Raw genomic sequence first — 18,090 nt, 5'->3', positions numbered from 1 at the left:
ATTTTGAGGTAAAAGTTATGTATTCCTATCTTTTAGGGGTTTCAGGGCATGTAGGCTGTCTCCCTTTTGGGGGTTAAAGTGAAGAAATTGATGCCCAGGCAACTGTTTTCTCCCTGTGGATCTTGAGAGACCGCAGCCAGGGCACGTATGTGGAAGGTAGCCAGAGACTTGGAAGACTAGCTGGCCATTATATCCTGGGCAGGATATAACTGAGTTAGCTACAGGCTACTGTAACAGTAAGGAATTCAAACATCCTGCTGTTATGGTAAGTGCGGCTTTCTTCCTGGCTTTCACAGTGCATTAGATTGTTACTAAAACTATGGCAAGTCCTTACCTCAGGCTACAGATACTTGTACTATTAAGACTTATGGCTGCTTCTCAAGCCTTTTTCAAAAATGCCTTAGTTGATGACACTTGTGTGCTTTTTATTTTAAATTATTTTCTGTCATGGCTAAGATTTATGTGGAGTTCGTTAGTATACCTTTGCAAGACATTAAGCCGGATATCACCTGCAGATCAAGGTCAGTCTGTGGCACTACTGTAATCCATACTATTCCTTTATGTTAAACCACCCAAGAGGATTAGCTTGGAACTTCATTGTAAAAGTGATAGAATTGAAACTCCCAATGTCAATTGCGAAAGTTGCGTGTGTACTATATAATTATAGATCAGTGTTGGCAGTTTCAACTCCGCCATCTTTCCAGCCCCCTCCTAGCAGTAATAGAATCAAAAGTATCAATACAGATTTATCATTAAAGAGGGTTTTGTCAAGCATCTTCATTGCAGTGTCATGCTATTGTCAGTATCCAGTACTCTCACTCCAGTTTTTCTGTATTTCATTTTTTACATTGCAGTTCTAGTCTATAAGACCAGTTTGTCAGCAGTTGTAAAAGAACCTTTTGTATGATTTGGTGTCATTCCATTAGTTCACTAGGTGACAACATATAGATGCGTTGAACATTTTGGTAGCAAAAAAACAAAAGAAAAGTGGCTACTGACATTTGACAGTACTGTAAGACTTTCCTCCTGTGTGTGTGTGTGGGGGGGGGGGGGGTGGAGTAAGGCGTAAGCAGTAGATTCAACAGTTATATATGGTAGGCATTTTGTTAAAAAGATTGGGTGGGAGTTTATGGGCAGGTGACTGATATTGAACCACTTTCTTTGATTTTGCTTTTTAAAATGGAAGTTAGTAGACTGGCTCACTAGCCAGTGATTGTGTGTTGATATTGTGTGACAATAATCTATTTTTATTGTCAGGATTTTGATCATGATGAATTGATCATTTGCATATATTCATACTTGGAGATCTTAACACTGGGAAGGGACAAGTGACTGGGATAAGACAAAAATAAAATAAAAAAAATAATCTCAGACTATTGTTGCTTTCTTTGACCCGTGCCTGCCGATCATAGGTTCATAGGTTTATACTAGGCTATCTGCCCTAAGGCATTTATAAGCCTAGCCCAAATTTTTGTGGCTTACGCCACCCCTTATATGAAAAAATACTGTGCCCATTAGTTTGTTGTGCCTCTGTCCAGCAGTGACACAGAGATGATTCCCAGGGTAAACCTGCGATCTCCCATCCACAGGTCAAGATTTCTCTTGAACAGAGCCAGCGAGGTGCTCTGCCTCACATGGACCGGGATTTTATTCCACAGCATAGGGAGTCTCTGAGTGATAAATCTATCCCTCCAGCATATTTATATCCGTGCTAAGGTTTAAGTCGCTTGCTCTAGTGGTTTTGGTGGATTTGGATTTTTTGAGGTGGAGCATGTCCATTAATTCCGGGTTGGACATGGCCTTGTATGTCAGGCACATGTTACCTCTGAGCAGACGGTATGCGACTGAATAGAGCTGGAGTTTCTTCAGTCTGGCAGCATATGACAGATTTTGGAGTCCCTTTATCCTTTTGGTAAGGAATTTTTGGGGTCTCTCCAATTGCTGCAGATGTCGGGTGAGATACATCCCGAATGGGGCATTGTACTCGATCATTGGTCTGATAAGTGAAGAGTACAGGGGAACAATGACCTCACTAGATCTGGATGTGAATCCCTTCATGATCAGGTGGGCAATGTAGAAGGTCTTTCTAACCACTTTAGCAACGTGAGTGTCAAAAGAAAGGCCACTGTCAACCTGGGTTCCCAGGTCCCTGATAACCTCTCCTGTGCTTAGTGAATTGCCACCTATATGGTAGCTTGGGGTTACCTTGTTTTTCCCGAAGGGTATGACTATACATTTTTTGGAGTTTAACTTCAGGCCATGGCTCTGGCACCAGCTATCTGTTTCCGTGAGTCCCTTCTGAAGGATATCCGTGTCCGATGCACTTTCCACTATGGCGCCCAGTTTACAGTCGTCTGCAAACTTTGTCAGCCAAAGTCCTCCCATGTTGGCCTGTACTTCTGAGAAGTAGATGCCGAACAATAGGGGGGCCAAGGACTGAGCCCTGTGGGACACCACTTGTGACCGGCTTGGAGTCTGACATAGCGCCAGCAACTCTAACCCTGTGGGTTCTGTCCTTAAGCCAGTTTGCAACCCATCTTGTGACATATGGGTTTACATTTAAGCTGGTATCATCAGCCTCTCTTGGCCAGTTGACGCATTCCCTCCTGGTCAACTCTTGCCTTAATGAAAAGAGGAATCATTAGGGCAGCTGTTGAGGTGGTTCTAGGGTTTATTCTAATGTGGCCCCTACGTACCTGTACACATTCAGCTATGCATGGGGAAGAGAGTAAGCGAAGGGCTGTTTATGCTGGATGTCTTGAACTTCCGCAATGGATATTTCCAGCAGCTGTTCCACGCATCTGTCTTGAAGCATGGGAGATGGATTTCCATGGTCTCCACTGGAGAAATCACACCAGCCCAGTGTACTCACTGAGTGCATGCAAACCTCCTTCCCTACCTCTGGGAGTTGATAGTAGACTATGACCCCTCTGTTACTCCAGTCCGAGGACCTGTAATCAAACTCCATTCACCTGGACAGCAGTCCCTCTGCTACAGAGCCAGGCAAAAATCACATTTTCATTGTAGTGACATGATTTTGTTCTTTAGTTCAAATGATTGGTCACTCTCTAGCTAACTGAGAACAAGTGAATTTCATTTGGAGTGTTGTACCCCATATTCACTGTTCAGTGGTGTTTTAGGGTGCTGTATGAGCAAATATAGTAGGCAGGATAGATGGTTTTATTCATAGTAAAGGAAGATGCAGTTTTGCTTGAATTTTTGGAAGATAATGGCTTTCTTTTTAATTAGGCATTCACTAGTGTCAGATTGTGTGTAGAGGTCTGTGTGTGTATGTGTGGGCCTACACCTCAGGTGTATGTTGTCAGATTTTCCAAGGTTAGCCATGTTGACTGAGCTGCCACATTCGCTGGAGGTAAAGCTTGAGAAAGTTTTTTAAAGGACCACAGCTGAAGACTTGTGCAAAAAGCAAACCTCCTGTTGATTGTGCATACATGTTTGTCAGCACAGGAGTATTATGCTCCCTTTTAAATCACTTGAAGAGGTCAGTAAGTGGATTGTGGTTATTGGACATTCCAAATAATTGTGCATTTTTGTGGCATAATTGTGTAATCTTAATGATTATAAGTGTATTTGAACAGCTGGAACAACATTATTTCTTTTTTTTTCTTATTTTATATGAAGTTAATGATGATGATTAGTATGTGTGAATGTATGCTAAAAATGCCTTGCATTTGTTCATTTTAGCCCTCAAAAGGCGGTCAAGAGCTCCGGGTCCATCCAGTGCAACAGATCCCCACCAGCTGTTTGATGACACCAGTGCCTATACCTTATCTCATGGAAGTGTTGCTGGGAGTCAGGGGACTCCAGGGCTGGGACAGAGTCCTCAGAACCAAACCCTCTTCTCAGATCCTATGTCTAATCTTGCTGTCACATATGGAACAAGTCTGGCAAGTCATGGGAAAGATATTGTTGACAGAAATGTAGGTAACTGCATCATTTAATTTTAACATACTTGGTATTTCTAACTGACTAACATGCTGCTCTGTATTTGTGTCAGTAATGATTTGTGTAATAAGTAATTGAGTTTTAGTTTTATGTTTAGATTTTAAAAGATGATTATTTGGGGTGTATTTAACTTTAATACAAAGTGTATTCTTTATAGGTTCATAGGTGTATACTGTGCTAATGACCACTAGGGCCCTTATAAGCCTAGCCATGCAAGCCAAATGTGACCCACAAATCTGATTTATATAGGTTATGATTTACTGACTGCCTCTGTCCATCAGAGACATAGTAGCCAGACCAGGGGTAAATTTCCAATTACCCATCCATTAGTCCAAATTGCACTTAAATAGGAATAGGGAGGAACTCCTGCTTCACATGCATGGGAAGCCTGTTCCAGAGAATGGAAATTCTCTGAGAAACATATCTGTCTCTCCAACGTGTCCACCTGTTTATGTCACAAGCAAAATTTAGGTGTTCTAATTTAGTTCTGCTACTCTGTTTACGATGTGCAAAAGGATCATCAAAACCAGATTCAGGAAAACCTTTTTTGCTAGGCAAAGATCACATGTAAAAAGTCTATATTATACCAAGTAAAGAGAGAGGGCTTTGAGGCTTTCAGCATAGGACATTGTGTTTACTGCCACTACTCTTTTTTGTAAGCAACCTTTGTGGAATTCCAGTTGCTGCATGTGTCTGGGCAGGTCCATAACAAAGGGGCATTAAACACTGATGAGTCTGACGAGGGTGGAGTACAGTGGTATGATGACCTCTCTAGACTTAGAAGCAATGTCCTTGCTTATAAGTTGAGAAACATAGGATTTTCTTACTACCTTGGACAGATGTTGATCAAAGGCTAGGTTACTGTCTGCATGAGTTCCCAAATCTGTGACTAGTGAATCAACTTTTAAGAGTGTTTTATTGATGATGTAGTTACCGGGAGTGGTAGACTTCCCAAAGGGTACTATAATACATTTCTTGGCACTGAGTTTTAAACCATGGCTTTGGCACAAAGTGTTTTGTCTGCATTAAACCTTCCTGAAGGGTGCTCTCATCTTGAGAGGATTCAGTGACTGCTCCCAGTTTGCAGTCATCTACAAACTTGTTTAGTCAAAGGCCTTTACCTTTGGCTCTAACAATTGAGAAGTAAATGCCAAAGAAGAGTGGGCCCAGCACAGAGCCCTGTGGGACTCCACTGGTGACTGACCTCTTTGTGAAGGTGGCCTTACAGGTTAAAACCTTCTGGGTCCTATCAGTGAGCCAGCTAGATGTCTAAACTGGCACCACAGGGGAACCCCCATGACCATAATACAACAACAGTAACATGATTTTTATGAATTTATACAACAGCTGTATTAAGCCTGTTTATATTTTTAAAAAAAGTTTTAGATGGATTGTAATGGTTCCTTTTTAAACAGTGCATTTTATTGATTTCTATTTTACATACATATTTTTACTATTTACATTTGTATTTATATTCGTATTTATACAGTGTTGTATACTATTTTCCACCATTTCCTCCCCATTTTGCAGTTCAGGTCATATTTAACTTTAGAGTATTTGGAAGTGCAAGATTAGATTTTAATATGTATTAGATTTTTTAAATGTAAAATGAATCATGTGACACTCAGTGTATTTAAGTAGGTTTGTTTCATTGTAGATTGTCTGAGGAAGTCTTGCTTATGAGAGCAAGACGAAAGTGCTAACTTTATGGTTTGATTTTTAACATTAAAGGTGGTCTTTGTGTTTTAAGAAGGGTTGGCAGCTTATTTTTGTGAATACAGTAGTGTTTTTACTTCTTTCATTCAGCTTTTCAAAGACCGCTGTGGTGGTACAGCAGTAGCATTGTTGCCTCACAGCAAGAGGTTCTCCTGTTCGATTCTCGGCTGGAGTGCCTTCTGTGTAGAGTCTGCATGTCCTCCCCGTGGTCGAGTGACCTCCGATAGACATGCCTGAATGGGCTTGCCTTCGATGAAGGTTGGGCATCTAGCTGGCAACTCGGCACCATAAAAATTGACTGCCAATCATTAGCGTTCCACTGTGGCGACCTCTAACCGGGAAAAGCTAAAAAGACAAACAACATTCAGCTTTTCAAAGAAGTCAACTAGATTCAGTAAGACAAAGCCAAACTGGGATGGGTCCAGTGTCTGGAGGTCTCCTGTGTTCTTGCTGATGATTTCCATGATAATTCTTTCCATGGCTGTGCAAATCAGGCTAATCAGACTAATGGGTCTATAGTTTCCAGGATCTGTTAAAGGTCCTCCCTTAAGAAGGAAGATACAGTTGCAGTCCTGCATTCAAGTGGCACAAAGCCTGTTTTAAGACTATACTCAAATAATGACTCCTGGGTCCTGATAAGTCATATTTTTTACGATTTGTGCGGCATCTTGGGATGTCAAGGGATGCCCCCCCACTGGGGCCTTTTTTGGCTTTAGCGAGTGCAGCCACATGCTCCCTAGTTGAAGGGGTTATGTTTGAGGGTATTTTTGAGGGGATGGTTGAGGAGTGAGAGGGGGCTAAAGTTGGAACTGAATTTGCCCACTAACAGGTTCAGTGTATCACCAGGCTTAGTGAATGTGGCACCATTAACCACCAGTTCAGTACATTACCATGTGCTGCCTGGAGGTTTCTGACATAGTTGTAGAAGTTCTTATGGTTATCTTTCACTTGGGAGGCTATCTTAACCTCAAAGTTGTCTTTGCTTGACCTAATTAGTCATCTTGATTCCTTATTTACTTTGATAGAGTTTCTGTCTTTATGGGAATTACCCTAGCTGATTTTTGTCATAATTTTTCCTTCCTGTTTAATTTGTGATGCCACCAGGATGGGTCCTTTCTCGGGCTAGTCCTGGGCTTACTTATGGTAGGTACAGCAGCATCTGTGCGGCCATTGACATGGTTGTATAGAGTTTCTGAGAGCAATTCAGCATGGACTGCTGTGTTCTCAGGTTTTGGAGGGGCATGGAGTTTTGACAGTCCATCATTTAATAAAAGGTAATTTGCCTTGGAGTATTTCCTAACAGTTACTGGGTTTAATGAGATTATGGAATTGATTTAGATATCAAAGAAGAAAGCTTTATGGTCAGACCTTACCAAGGAGGATGAGACATTGGGGGGCAGCATTCTACCATATTTGTAAGTACGAGGGCCAGTATGTTGAAAGTTCTAGTGGATGTATTCACTGTTTGGTCAAGGGAGTTTGTATTTATGAAGTCCAGGAATCTGTGTGACTGTAGATTTCAAGATGTTTAGGATTCCCAGTTTATAGAGGGGGAGTTGGTCTTCCAAGAGGAGGGTGTTAGGTTGGATGGTAAGTGTCTTCAATAGGTCCAGATGTGTTGTGAGTTTCTTGGGACATGGAGGGTGACCTATAGCTGTCTAGGATATGGTATGGTATTTTGTGACCTATAGCTGTGTAAGATATGGTATGGAATTTTGTCTATGGTGATCTGCACGTGAAGGAACTCCAGCGTGTCATCCTGTTTGATCACCCTAGAGGTATGCTTGTTATTGACACCTCCTGCTTTAGCCCTTGTCTGTGCAGCTACTGGTCTAAATGTGTGGAAGGCACTGAAACCTTTCACTTCTGTGGTACTGTCTGCTGCTTTAAACCATGTCTTGGTAACTGCACAGATGTCTATATTCCCGAGTGTGAGTAGGGCTTGGAGGAGTTTAGTTTTTGTTTAGGCTTCTGGCATTTAGCAGTAACACCTTAAGGTTCAGTTGAGTTGATTTTCCTATGTCGGTAGGTCTGTCAGTTTGGCATTGCCTAAAAAAGGCACTATGGGGGTGGATACATTTTGGCCTGCATTCTAAAACTTGGAGGGAAGATGTGCACACCATCCTTGGCAGAGCAAGCTGACAAATATTGGATCCCCTTAGTGACTCTAGAAAGACATACAGTTGTTAGCAAACATTGTTTGCTCTTATTGTGACATCATCCTTGGTGATGCGGCCAAACCAATTAGTAACATTTACAAGAAAATCCTTGCCAAGCTAGAGTTTTCACTGTGTTATTCCTTAAAACCTCTTGTAAAAGAGTAGAATGGGATTTATGCAAATGACCCCTTAAGGACATAGAGTATTTCAGCTATATAGCAGTTCTGAATGCCCATGACTTTTTTCTTTTTAAGTCTGCTTAATGGACAAATTCAGGCCAAATAGATTCAAACCCCACTAACTGTGGACATGCATTCTTCAGTCTTTTTATGACTTCATTAGCATAGCATAAGTGGACTGTTTGGCTAACCTTTAGAAACGCAGGGTTGTCGTACACAGCTGATTGTCCATAAGCATTAAGGTGTCTAAAATATCCCATCTTAACAACTAAATAAGAGTAAACCGGACACACAGGGGTTACAGTGGTAACAGTGAGATGCTTAACTTTGCCTGGATGGCACTGGGATACAAGTAAAACACTTCTGGAAAGCAGGCTAGGACTCCATGTTTTGCTGAGCTCCTAGAAAATGAGCAGTAATCCGTATGTAGTAAAGGTTTACTTGAGAGCAGTACTGTTTTTTCTGGGTGGGCACTCTGTATTATGGATATGTGGAAAACAGTTGGTGGGAAGAGTACATACTTTGCTTATGCAACCATCAGTAGCAATGAAAGAGAGGAGAGAGGGACTTTGGAAATCAGATTATCATAAGAGGTGGAGGCCAAAGAGACAGCCTTGTTACAAAACAACAGCAGCTAAAAAGCGGGAAGGTTGGGAAGAATGAGCAAGCTAGACAGAGAGACATTCAATGAAATAAAGGGAATACTGGAGCTCTTTCAGAAATTTTAACTTAGTATGCTAGTCGAGGTACGACAGACGCAGAATGTAAAAGCACTGAAGCACAAACCATAGCAGAGACAATTCTGTCACTTGTGACATTCTCCTACAGTTTAAGGCACCAGACTATGCAGAAATTTACCATTAACACTGTTTATGGAAAAATGCAGTCGTAAATGAGCAAAATTCAAAATTTAGCAGGAGTACACAGTTCTGCCACAACTGAGAATTAAACTATAAGGCTGTGGGCCAGCAGGGTTTAAAATACAGATAGCTTTCTCAAGTAATTCTGCTTGTGGAAATAGAAATGCAGAATAAGAACAACTGCTAATTAAACTACATTGCTGAGGTCCCGGAACAAATTTAAAAATGCAAACGAAACAGAGCAGAAAAGTACAAAGTAATATTACCACAAAGGGCACCAAGTGCAACTCAAATATTTAAGCAGAATTGAAATAATTAAAATTATTAAATTCTCTTTCCTTTTTTGAAAAGCTAGTTACTCGCAGTTCCACACCTTTTTAAGTCTTAGATAAAAGACACTGGGTGTGGGGGTAGCTCTGTGCTGGAAATTGGAGGCTAGCTAGAGAGCAGTCCTGTCAAATAATGGTAGTATTGCAGTTCTTTCAGAAATTTTAGCTTAATGTGTTAATGGGGGATGAGACGCACACAATACAACTTTACGCAGCTAAAAGCTAAGCAGATGTTCAAGTATTGTTGATATCTGAGGTTTGATTGAGTAGTGGTGCACTGTTTTGCATTTAGCATGCTTGTACAGTTACTTAAACACATTTTCATAATTGAAAGCTAATGTCTGCTCCTGCTTTTCTCTGTCATGTGTAAGGGTTCTGCTCTGTTCATAATGTAGCCAAAAGAACGAGTTGCATGTTAAGGTATTCATATTAATTTAAAAAGTTTAATGTGGAGTATTTAAAGGTTCATAGTTTAGTACTAAGCTAACTGCCCTTGTGAGTCATTTTAAGCCTAGCCAGTTATCCCTTGTGAGACTCAAATCCTGCACTTTGTGTTTGTAAGGCAAATACCTAGCCATTAAGCCACCGTCCCAACCCACAAATTAAATTGTATTTTTCCTGAACTAAGAGTTTGTGCTCATAATAAATTACTTTATCTGCATTTTTTTTCTTTATCCTGAAGTCCACTTTGAGATTCTTCATCATTGGTATATTTACAGCTAAATCAAATGACAGTGTGAATATTGAGCTGATAAAAAGGGGTCCTTCATGCTAGTCGTTGGTGTTGGGGACCCACTCAACAGATGCATTTTAATCAGCTGTTAGAAATCTGCCTTTCCCCATCATGTGTTGTACATCTTTTTCCTTAGCTGTTGCCACACTAAAATATTTATCAGATACAGTGCTCTATACTTTAGTTTGAAGTGAATTTGTGTTTTTTTTCTTCATGAAATAGTGATGTTAAGTTGTCAATCTCGCCTTCATTCTTGCTGGATGGGTTCGGAGCCGATCCTCGGCTCCGACTCGGCACTTGCTTTAGCTCGAGAACTCCTTTTACCAGCTCGAGGCAACCCTATATCCCATGATGCAAGGCGGAACTACCTCAGATCTCGTTTGCCGCTTAGCGAAAGAGGTCTCCTTTGCCAGCTGAGGTAAGTTTTTCTTTGTGAAATAAGAAAAAAGAGTAGTTAGGGGTTTATTTTTCCCTTTTAGTGTCAGTTTAGTCTGTAGTTAGTTACAGCCCACCCTATTCCCTTGTTTTTAAACTTTTTTATAATCTTTAGTTTAAAGTTTCTTAGTCAGGCCTAGTTTCCCATTGGTTATTCCCTTCCTGTGTGTTTGTGTAAGGGATTAATTTGTGTGTTTGTTGGGATTGTTTGTGTTTCCATCCTCCTAGGATGTCAAAGGAAGGCAAGGTCTCAGGCTTCAAGAAGTGTGACCAGTGCTGTCAGAAAATGTCTCTGACAGACGGTCACACTTCTTGTGTTTATTGCCTGGGGCCTTTGCACCTGCAGGACTCCTGTGCTTTATGTCATGCTTTTAGCCAGAGAGTCCTGCAGGAAAGGAGGAATAAACTCATCCTCCGAGGCTTACTTAAGCCAGAAGGTTCTCCTCCTAAATTAGGGTCAGGAAAACCTCCTAAACCACCGAAGGCTCAGGCTACAGTGTCCAAGTCTCCTCCGGTGGCTCCGGCTCCGTCGGAGCCGACACATCTTCTTTTCAAGTAGTGGGTTCGGCGCCAGCCGGCTCCGATACCCTGACTACTGTGGCCTTGTCGGCTCCGGCTGGAGCCGACACTTTATCCAGTATCGGAGCCGAGATATCCTCGGCTCCATCTGGGGTTCAAGGGACTTCGGCTCCGATGGCTTCGACCCGTAAGAGATCCCGGTCCCCTTCTATACTGAGTATCCACTCGGCTCCGGGGTCTCCTCTTTTGTCGGAGCGGAGCCATCGGAGCCGATCTTCGAGATCTTCCAGGCTGTCCGACCACGATTTAGAGAGGGTGGTAAGCAGGCTGTTGAAGTCTCAGGCACTGGCCCAAATGCTCCATAGCCCGTCTCAACAGACTTGGCTATAGCCCCAATCCTTGAACTTCCTCCTCCGACTCCACACCGCAGTTCGGGCCGGAGCTTCGGGACAGCGACTGTTTCGATGCCGGAGCCGATACATCCTTCGGCTCCGTCGTCCTCGGCTCCGATCTCCTCCTTGAGACCTTCCTTGGAGGGATCCGGTCGTCGGGTTTCCACTGTCGGCTCCGAGGGGCTAGTGGCATCGGACCCTTGTCCAACCCCGCTCTCCCTCTCGGGCTTCGGCTTTGGTAAGCTCGGCGCCGACATCGGCCTCGGAGCCTTCTCTCTTTGGAGCCGGCCATTCCTGTTTCTTGGAGCGGGTGTGTTCCGGCCTCCCGGGAGAGGAGCCTTTGAGGTGATGAGGAGTGTCCTGGCCTCTGAGCCTGGTCAGCGGTCCATCCCTCTAGCTCCTCCCTCTTCAGTGCCTGCAGATGCCTCTTGCCAACCTCTTGCTCACAGACCCAGGGATCCATCGCCCCAGGTTTCCCCACTGGGAATTTCCTCCTCTTCGAGGTTTCTCCTGATCCTGCAGGGGAACCCCTCGGAAGAGGGCGTGTAAGAGGAAACACACAGACTCCCCTGAGTCTACTACATCTGATACCGACTTAGATGAGTCGGAGGGTTCCCCACGGTCCCCTCTGAGGATGTCTCTTTTCAGACATCCTTGAGCTCCTCAAACAGAGGGGAATTGGCCTCCATTGACCCCTCCGAGGATGAGTCGGTATACCTGGAGGCTTTGGATCCCGACCCTCCACCTCCTGGGTGTCTCCGCCTTTCGACCCACTGATGCAGGTAGTGGCTCGGAAGGCGTGGGCGGCTCCAGATTCTGTGTAACCTGTCCCCAGGAGACCATCCAAATTCATCACGGCCCCTTCGGACAAACAGTTCCTTTCCAAGGGTGTCTCTGTGGATGCTATGGTGGTGGCGGCAGCCACTAAGAAGGAACTGGCGGATCCTTCAGTACCTGTCCATCCTCCTAACAAGGATTCTAGGACCATTGACAGGTATGGAAAGCGGATGTTTTCTTCAGCGACCTTTGCTATGCGTTCGCTGAATTATCTTTGTCACTTCACCAGGCTTCAACGAGATGTTCTCAAGGAACTGGGTGAAGTAGTCCAGGATCCTTCTGCTGCTGGGGCTCAGGAAAAGATTGCCTCGCAGCTTGCAATCCTGAATTCTATATCTAACTCCAACATGCGGCTCATATCCTATGCGGCCGATGGAGCGAGCAGGGCCGCAGGCACAGGAGTTGCTCTTAGACGCCAAGCCTGGATGCGGCTTTGTAATTTTGCGGACCCCTTTAAGGCGTCCTTCACTAATACCCCCTTTGATGGTTCGGCTTTGTTCGGACCTCAGGTGAAGGATACCTTGACCAGGTGTGAGCAGGACGGTAAAACTCTTTCTGCCGTTGGAGTCCAGTTTTCCACTCCTTCTAGACCATACCCCAAGGGTCAGAAGGGGGGGAAGATGTGGTTCCGTAAAGCCCAAGGAGCTACACCGGGCACACGTGGTCAGTTTACCCCCAGAGGCAGAGGGGGTAACAATAATAGACGCCGCCCTAGAGGCAGGGGGGGGTCCTCAGAACCAGGGCAACAGGGAGTCTCTTCCTGACAAGCCCTTTCAGCATCCCTGAGGTGTTGCCCGACTGTCCACCCTTGGAGGCAGTCGGGGGAAGGATTTCACTGTACCCAGTAGCCTGGCAATCCCTATCTCAAGAGATGTGGGTACAGTCGATTATATCCGAGGGTTACAAAATCCCCTTCAAAAGGTTTCCCGTACCTCTACAATCCCTTCCAGACATCTCACCCGGTCAAAGGGATTTGGCAGAACAGGAGGTTTCAAAGCTCCTAGAATAAAGAGCCGTCCAGACTGTGCCAGCAGACCAGGTAGGATCCGGCGTCTACTCCAGATTCTTTTTGGTCCCCAAAAGGACAGGAGATTGGAGACCAATATTAGACCTGAGCAATCTGAACAGATTTGTCAAAAAGGCAAGATTCCGGATGGTCACGCTTCAGTCCATTCTGCCCTTTCTGGGCAAGGACAACTGGATGTGCTCTATAGACCTTCAGGATGCGTACTATCACATAAAGATTCACAGACGCTCCAGAAGGTTTCTCCGCTTTCGGCTAGGGACCAGTCATTACCAATTCAGAGCCCTGCCCTTTGGCCTCACTTCAGCCCCCAGAGTGTTTACCAAGTGCATGGCAGTGGTCACAGCTCATCTGAGACGTCGAGGATTCCAGGTGTTTCCCTATTTGGACGACTGGCTCCTCTCCGCCACCACCAAGTGTCAGCTTCTTCAGTCCAGAGACTACACTCTACAGCTTTGCAGGAGTTTGGGAATTTCAGTAAACTTGAAAATCTTCTCTGCTGCCTTGCCAATCTATCACCTTTATAGGCGCAGAATTAAACACCGTCAAAATGTTAGCCAGACTAACAGATCAAAGAATTCTGGACATCCAAAATTTGTTCGGCTTCTTTTGCAAAGCAACAAGATCAAAGCCAGATTTATACTGAAGGTTCTAGGTCTTATGGCTGCGGCCATTGTTCTTCTACCTCTGGCTCGCTTCCACATGCGTCTTCTGCAGTGGATGCTAGTCACGCAGTGGTCGTACCACAGTCTCCGATGAGGCACGAAATCTTGGTAACACAGTCGTGCGAGCTCATCTGAACTGGTGGATATCTTCCCCTCTTCTTCATCAGGGCCGACCCTTTATTCCCCCTCCTCCAGTTGCCACAGTCACTACGGATGCCTCTCTGATCGGGTGGGGGCATTATCAGGGCAGGATGGTCCACGGACGTGGCAACCCATAGAATACCATCTGCACATAAATGTCCTGGAGATGAGAGCAGTGCTTTTAACGTTGCAAGCCCTCAACGACTTTCTTCCCACGGGGACTATTGCAGTACAGACGGACAACATGTCCGTAGTCTGGTACATCAACAAGCAGGGCGGGACCAGGTCCTATCCGTTATGTCGAGAAGCTCTCAGACTTTGGCAGTGGGCGATCTCTTCTCAGCGGTTTCTGATAGCAACGCACATCCCGGCAGGTCCAACCTATTAGCGGACAGGCTGAGCAGATCCATTCTGATGCCTCACGAGTGGTCTCTCAATCAATCTGTAGTGGATCAGATTTTTCTGAAGTGGGGCACTCCTTGTTGCGATCTTTTGCTACTCCTCAAAACAACAAGTGCCCCGATTTCTTCACTCTCTTTCCCCTTCCAGGCCAACCTCTGAGAGACTCTCTAACCCAGGATTGGCCCCGGGGACTTCTGTACGCTTTTCCTCCTTTTCCCTTGATTCCACAAGTCATTCAGAAAGCCACCGTTTTAAGAGCCAAGTTGATCCTCATTGCCCCATATTGGCCTCGACAAATTTGGTTTCTGTCCCTGCATCGTCACCTTCTGGTGCAGCCCTGGCATCTGGACCCAGTTCGGATCTCTTGATCCATCAATCGGGTCAGCAGCACCGGGCCATTCATTCTCTCAACCTCACTGCTTGGTTGCTCCACTTCCTACCCTAGCCAGGCTACCGATGATTTCGGACTCAGTCAGAGACATTTTAGTCTCTTCCTTGAAGTCGTCCACTAGGACTGTTTATGCTAGCAAGTGGCGACGTTTTTCTATTTGGGCGAATTCCAGAAATATTGACCCCTTTACTGCGCCTGTACATTCGGTTTTAGATTTCCTGGCGGAAGTTTTTCATTCAGGATCCTCGTCATCTACAGTCAAAGTACAACTGGCTGCTATTTTTAAGTATCATGTTGGCCTGCATGACAATAACATTATGTCTCATAGGTTATGCAAGGCCTTTCTAAGAGGAGTTTTCCTCCTAAAACCACCTATAAAGCATCCTCCTCCACAATGGGATCTAAACTTAATGTTGGCATCCTTGATACTTCCTCCCTTCGAACCGTCTGCTTCATGTTCTTTGAAGTTATTGACCTGGAAAACTATATTTTTACTGGCTGTCACTTCTGCAAGAAGAGTTTCCGAAATTCAAGCTCTCTGCATTCGTTCCCCTTATTTGGTTTTTCATAAGGACAGGGTATCATTAAGAACTAACCCTTCCTTTCTCCCCAAAGTCGTATCTCAAACCAACATTAACCAATCTATAGACCTACCAGTCTTTTTCCCAAACTATTCCGACAGAGCTGAACAGAAACTGCATTTTCTGGATGTCCATCGTCAGCTCAGGTACTATTTGCATAGAACTAAACAATTCAGAAAATCGGACCAATTATTTGTCTCCTATGCAGAAAACAGAATAGGTCTTCCAGTATCTAAAGTGACCTTATCCAGATGGTCGACTTCCACTATTTCCTATGTGTACTCTCTCAGGGGCAAACAGCTATCTTCTAAGCCTAAAGCACACTCTACCAGGAGTCTATCCACTTCTGCAGCTTTTCAGGATAGACTACCCATTGATACCATTTGTGCAGCAGCTACTTGGGCTCACGCCCATACCTTTGTCTCTCATTACAAGTTGGACTTGGCCTCCAGAGATAGGGCCAGTTTTGGTTCCACAGTTCTCAAGAGTCTGTTCCATTGAGCCACCCGGGATACAGGTGCTAGGGGCGGTCCCATCCAGCAAGAATGAAGGCGAGATTGACAACTTAACATTTAGAAGTTATGTACCTACCATAACGTTCCATGTTAGTTGTCTTCTCTGCCTTCTTTCTTCGATCCCTCCTTCCACCTGGCCTGGACAGATCTTGGAGAGTTCCTATTAGATTGTTTCCTCTGGTACGTTGTTAGGAGGATTTCTTTTAGGAACCATTGTTCCTAATTCTGTTAGGATAGTCTTTAGCAAGGTTAGTTAGCTGCCAAACGAGATCTGAGGTAGTTCCGCCTTGCATCATGGGATATAGGGTTGCCTCGAGCTGGTAAAAGGAGTTCTCGAGCTAAAGCAAGTGCCGAGTCGGAGCCGAGGATCGGCTCCGAACCCATCCAGCAAGAAAGAAGGCGAGAGAAGACAACTAACATGGAACGTTATGGTAGGTAGATAACTTCTAATTATTTCTATTCTCCTTTCCTTCATCTCTCTCTCTCTCTCTCTCTTTTTTTTTTTTTTTTTTTTTTTTTTGCAATATGTGTAAAATTTTTCTTCAAGCAATCTTTTCTTGTTTCTCATGAGGTAACGTGTAGGCCCAACTTTGATTTCAGAACGTACTTGTGGTCATGCTGTCTGCCTGCTGACAGGTTACATTAAATGTTTATATTGTTTGGGAAGATCACACAACACCAGGATGGGGAGCACACATGGAGAGCAAATGCATCCAAGGCCTATGGTCTCAAGGGCAGCTGCACATGCACATAAACCAAAAGGAAATGCTGGCAGTGATACACGCAATAGAGGCCTTCAAACCTTTCCTCCATCAAGGCTACCTGTTAATAAGGACAGACAACACCACAGTCATGTGGTACATAAACAAACAAGGAGGCACGCATTCCTACCCTCTATGCAGGCTGGCCATGAATTTATGGGAACTATGCTTGAAACTCAATATCCAACTACAGTCCCAGTTCGTGCCAGGGAAAGAAAATGCACTGGCAGACAGCTTAAGCAGATCTACCATGGATGCACACGAATGGATGCTGCACCCAGACATCTTTCTACTCATAACACAAGCATGGGGAAAGCCGGAGATAGATCTGTTCGCCTCGCCCCACAATCATTAACTGAAGACATTCTGCTCAAGGACATACCACCCACAAGCTTGGAGGGTGGACTCTCTCTCTTTCAGCTGGAAAGCTCTAAAAGTGTATGCCTTCCCACCTCTCCCATTAATGTCCAAGGTTTTACTGAAGATCCGGGCAGAACAGCCAAGAGTGATCCTGATAGCTCCAGACTGGCCAAGACAGCACTGGTACCCACTTTTGAAGAGCATGTCACAGACGAAACCATGGCCTCTCCCCCTATGGCGTCTTCTAACGCAGAACAATTTCAAGATCATCCATCCCAACTTGAAAACATTGCAGCTAACTGCCTGGAAAATTCCATAAACCCCCCTCAAAATAACTTATCACAGAGAGTAAAGGACATTATTATGGAAGCTCACCGGCCTTCCACAAGGAAGACATACTCAGCAAAATGGAAAAGATTTCTCATTTGGAACACAATAAAAGGCTTAGATGTGACAGTGGCGAGCATGGCACATATTCTGGAATACTTAGCAGAATTGTTCCACAATGGCCTGTCCTATTCTTCCATTAAGATTCATGCCTCAGGAATTTCAGCAGAATACAATGTTGATCCACCTATCTTCTCGCACCCTCTCCTCAGGCAATTTCTGAGAGGAATCAAAAACATCAATCCTCCAAGGAAACCCCCTTTACCTACTTGGGATCTCAACTTTGTGCTGGAGAAACTAACACTTCCTCCCTTTGAACCAGCAGCATCGGCGGATCTACAGTTTCTGTCTTGGAAAACTGCATTCCTTCTGGCCATAACTTCAGCAAGAAGAGTATCTGAGTTACAAGCTTTAATGGCAGTACAGCCATTTCTTATCTTCCATCAGGACAGAGTCTCATTGAGAACCAATCCTACTTTTATGCCAAAGGTGGTATCTGGGGTATCCCTGAACCAAGCTATTCACTTGCCTACATTCTTCCCAAATCCACAAAATAAAGGGGAAAAACTTCTGCACACTCTGGATATACACAGACAACTACGCTACTACTTGGACAGAACTAAAAGTTACAGAAAGACTGACCAACTCCTTGTGGCATATGCTGCTGGGGTACAAGGAAAAGCAATTTCCAAACAGACAATTTCAAAGTGGATAGGAAATTGCATTAGATTTTGTTAT

At 44.3% G+C, this 18,090-nt stretch overlaps 1 protein-coding gene across 1 annotated transcript in view; it reads left to right on the top strand.

Annotated features, from left to right (window-relative positions):
• Positions 1-18,090, top strand: part of LOC122802317 (protein YIF1B-A-like) — a 764,428-nt gene that overhangs the window by 163,722 nt on the left and 582,616 nt on the right. Inside the window, exon 2 of the mRNA XM_044071990.1 lies at positions 3,706-3,941. Coding sequence (XP_043927925.1) covers positions 3,706-3,941 — 236 coding nt within the window. The remainder of the gene's footprint in view (positions 1-3,705; positions 3,942-18,090) is intronic.

This window comes from Protopterus annectens, chromosome 1.part0 (genome assembly GCF_019279795.1).
Source record: "Protopterus annectens isolate FY-2018-M chromosome 1.part0, PAN1.0, whole genome shotgun sequence".
NCBI classification, from domain to species: Eukaryota; Metazoa; Chordata; order Ceratodontiformes; family Protopteridae; genus Protopterus; species Protopterus annectens.
The sequence above is the reverse complement of the archived record's forward strand: the minus strand, read 5'-3'. Positions and strand labels throughout refer to the sequence as shown.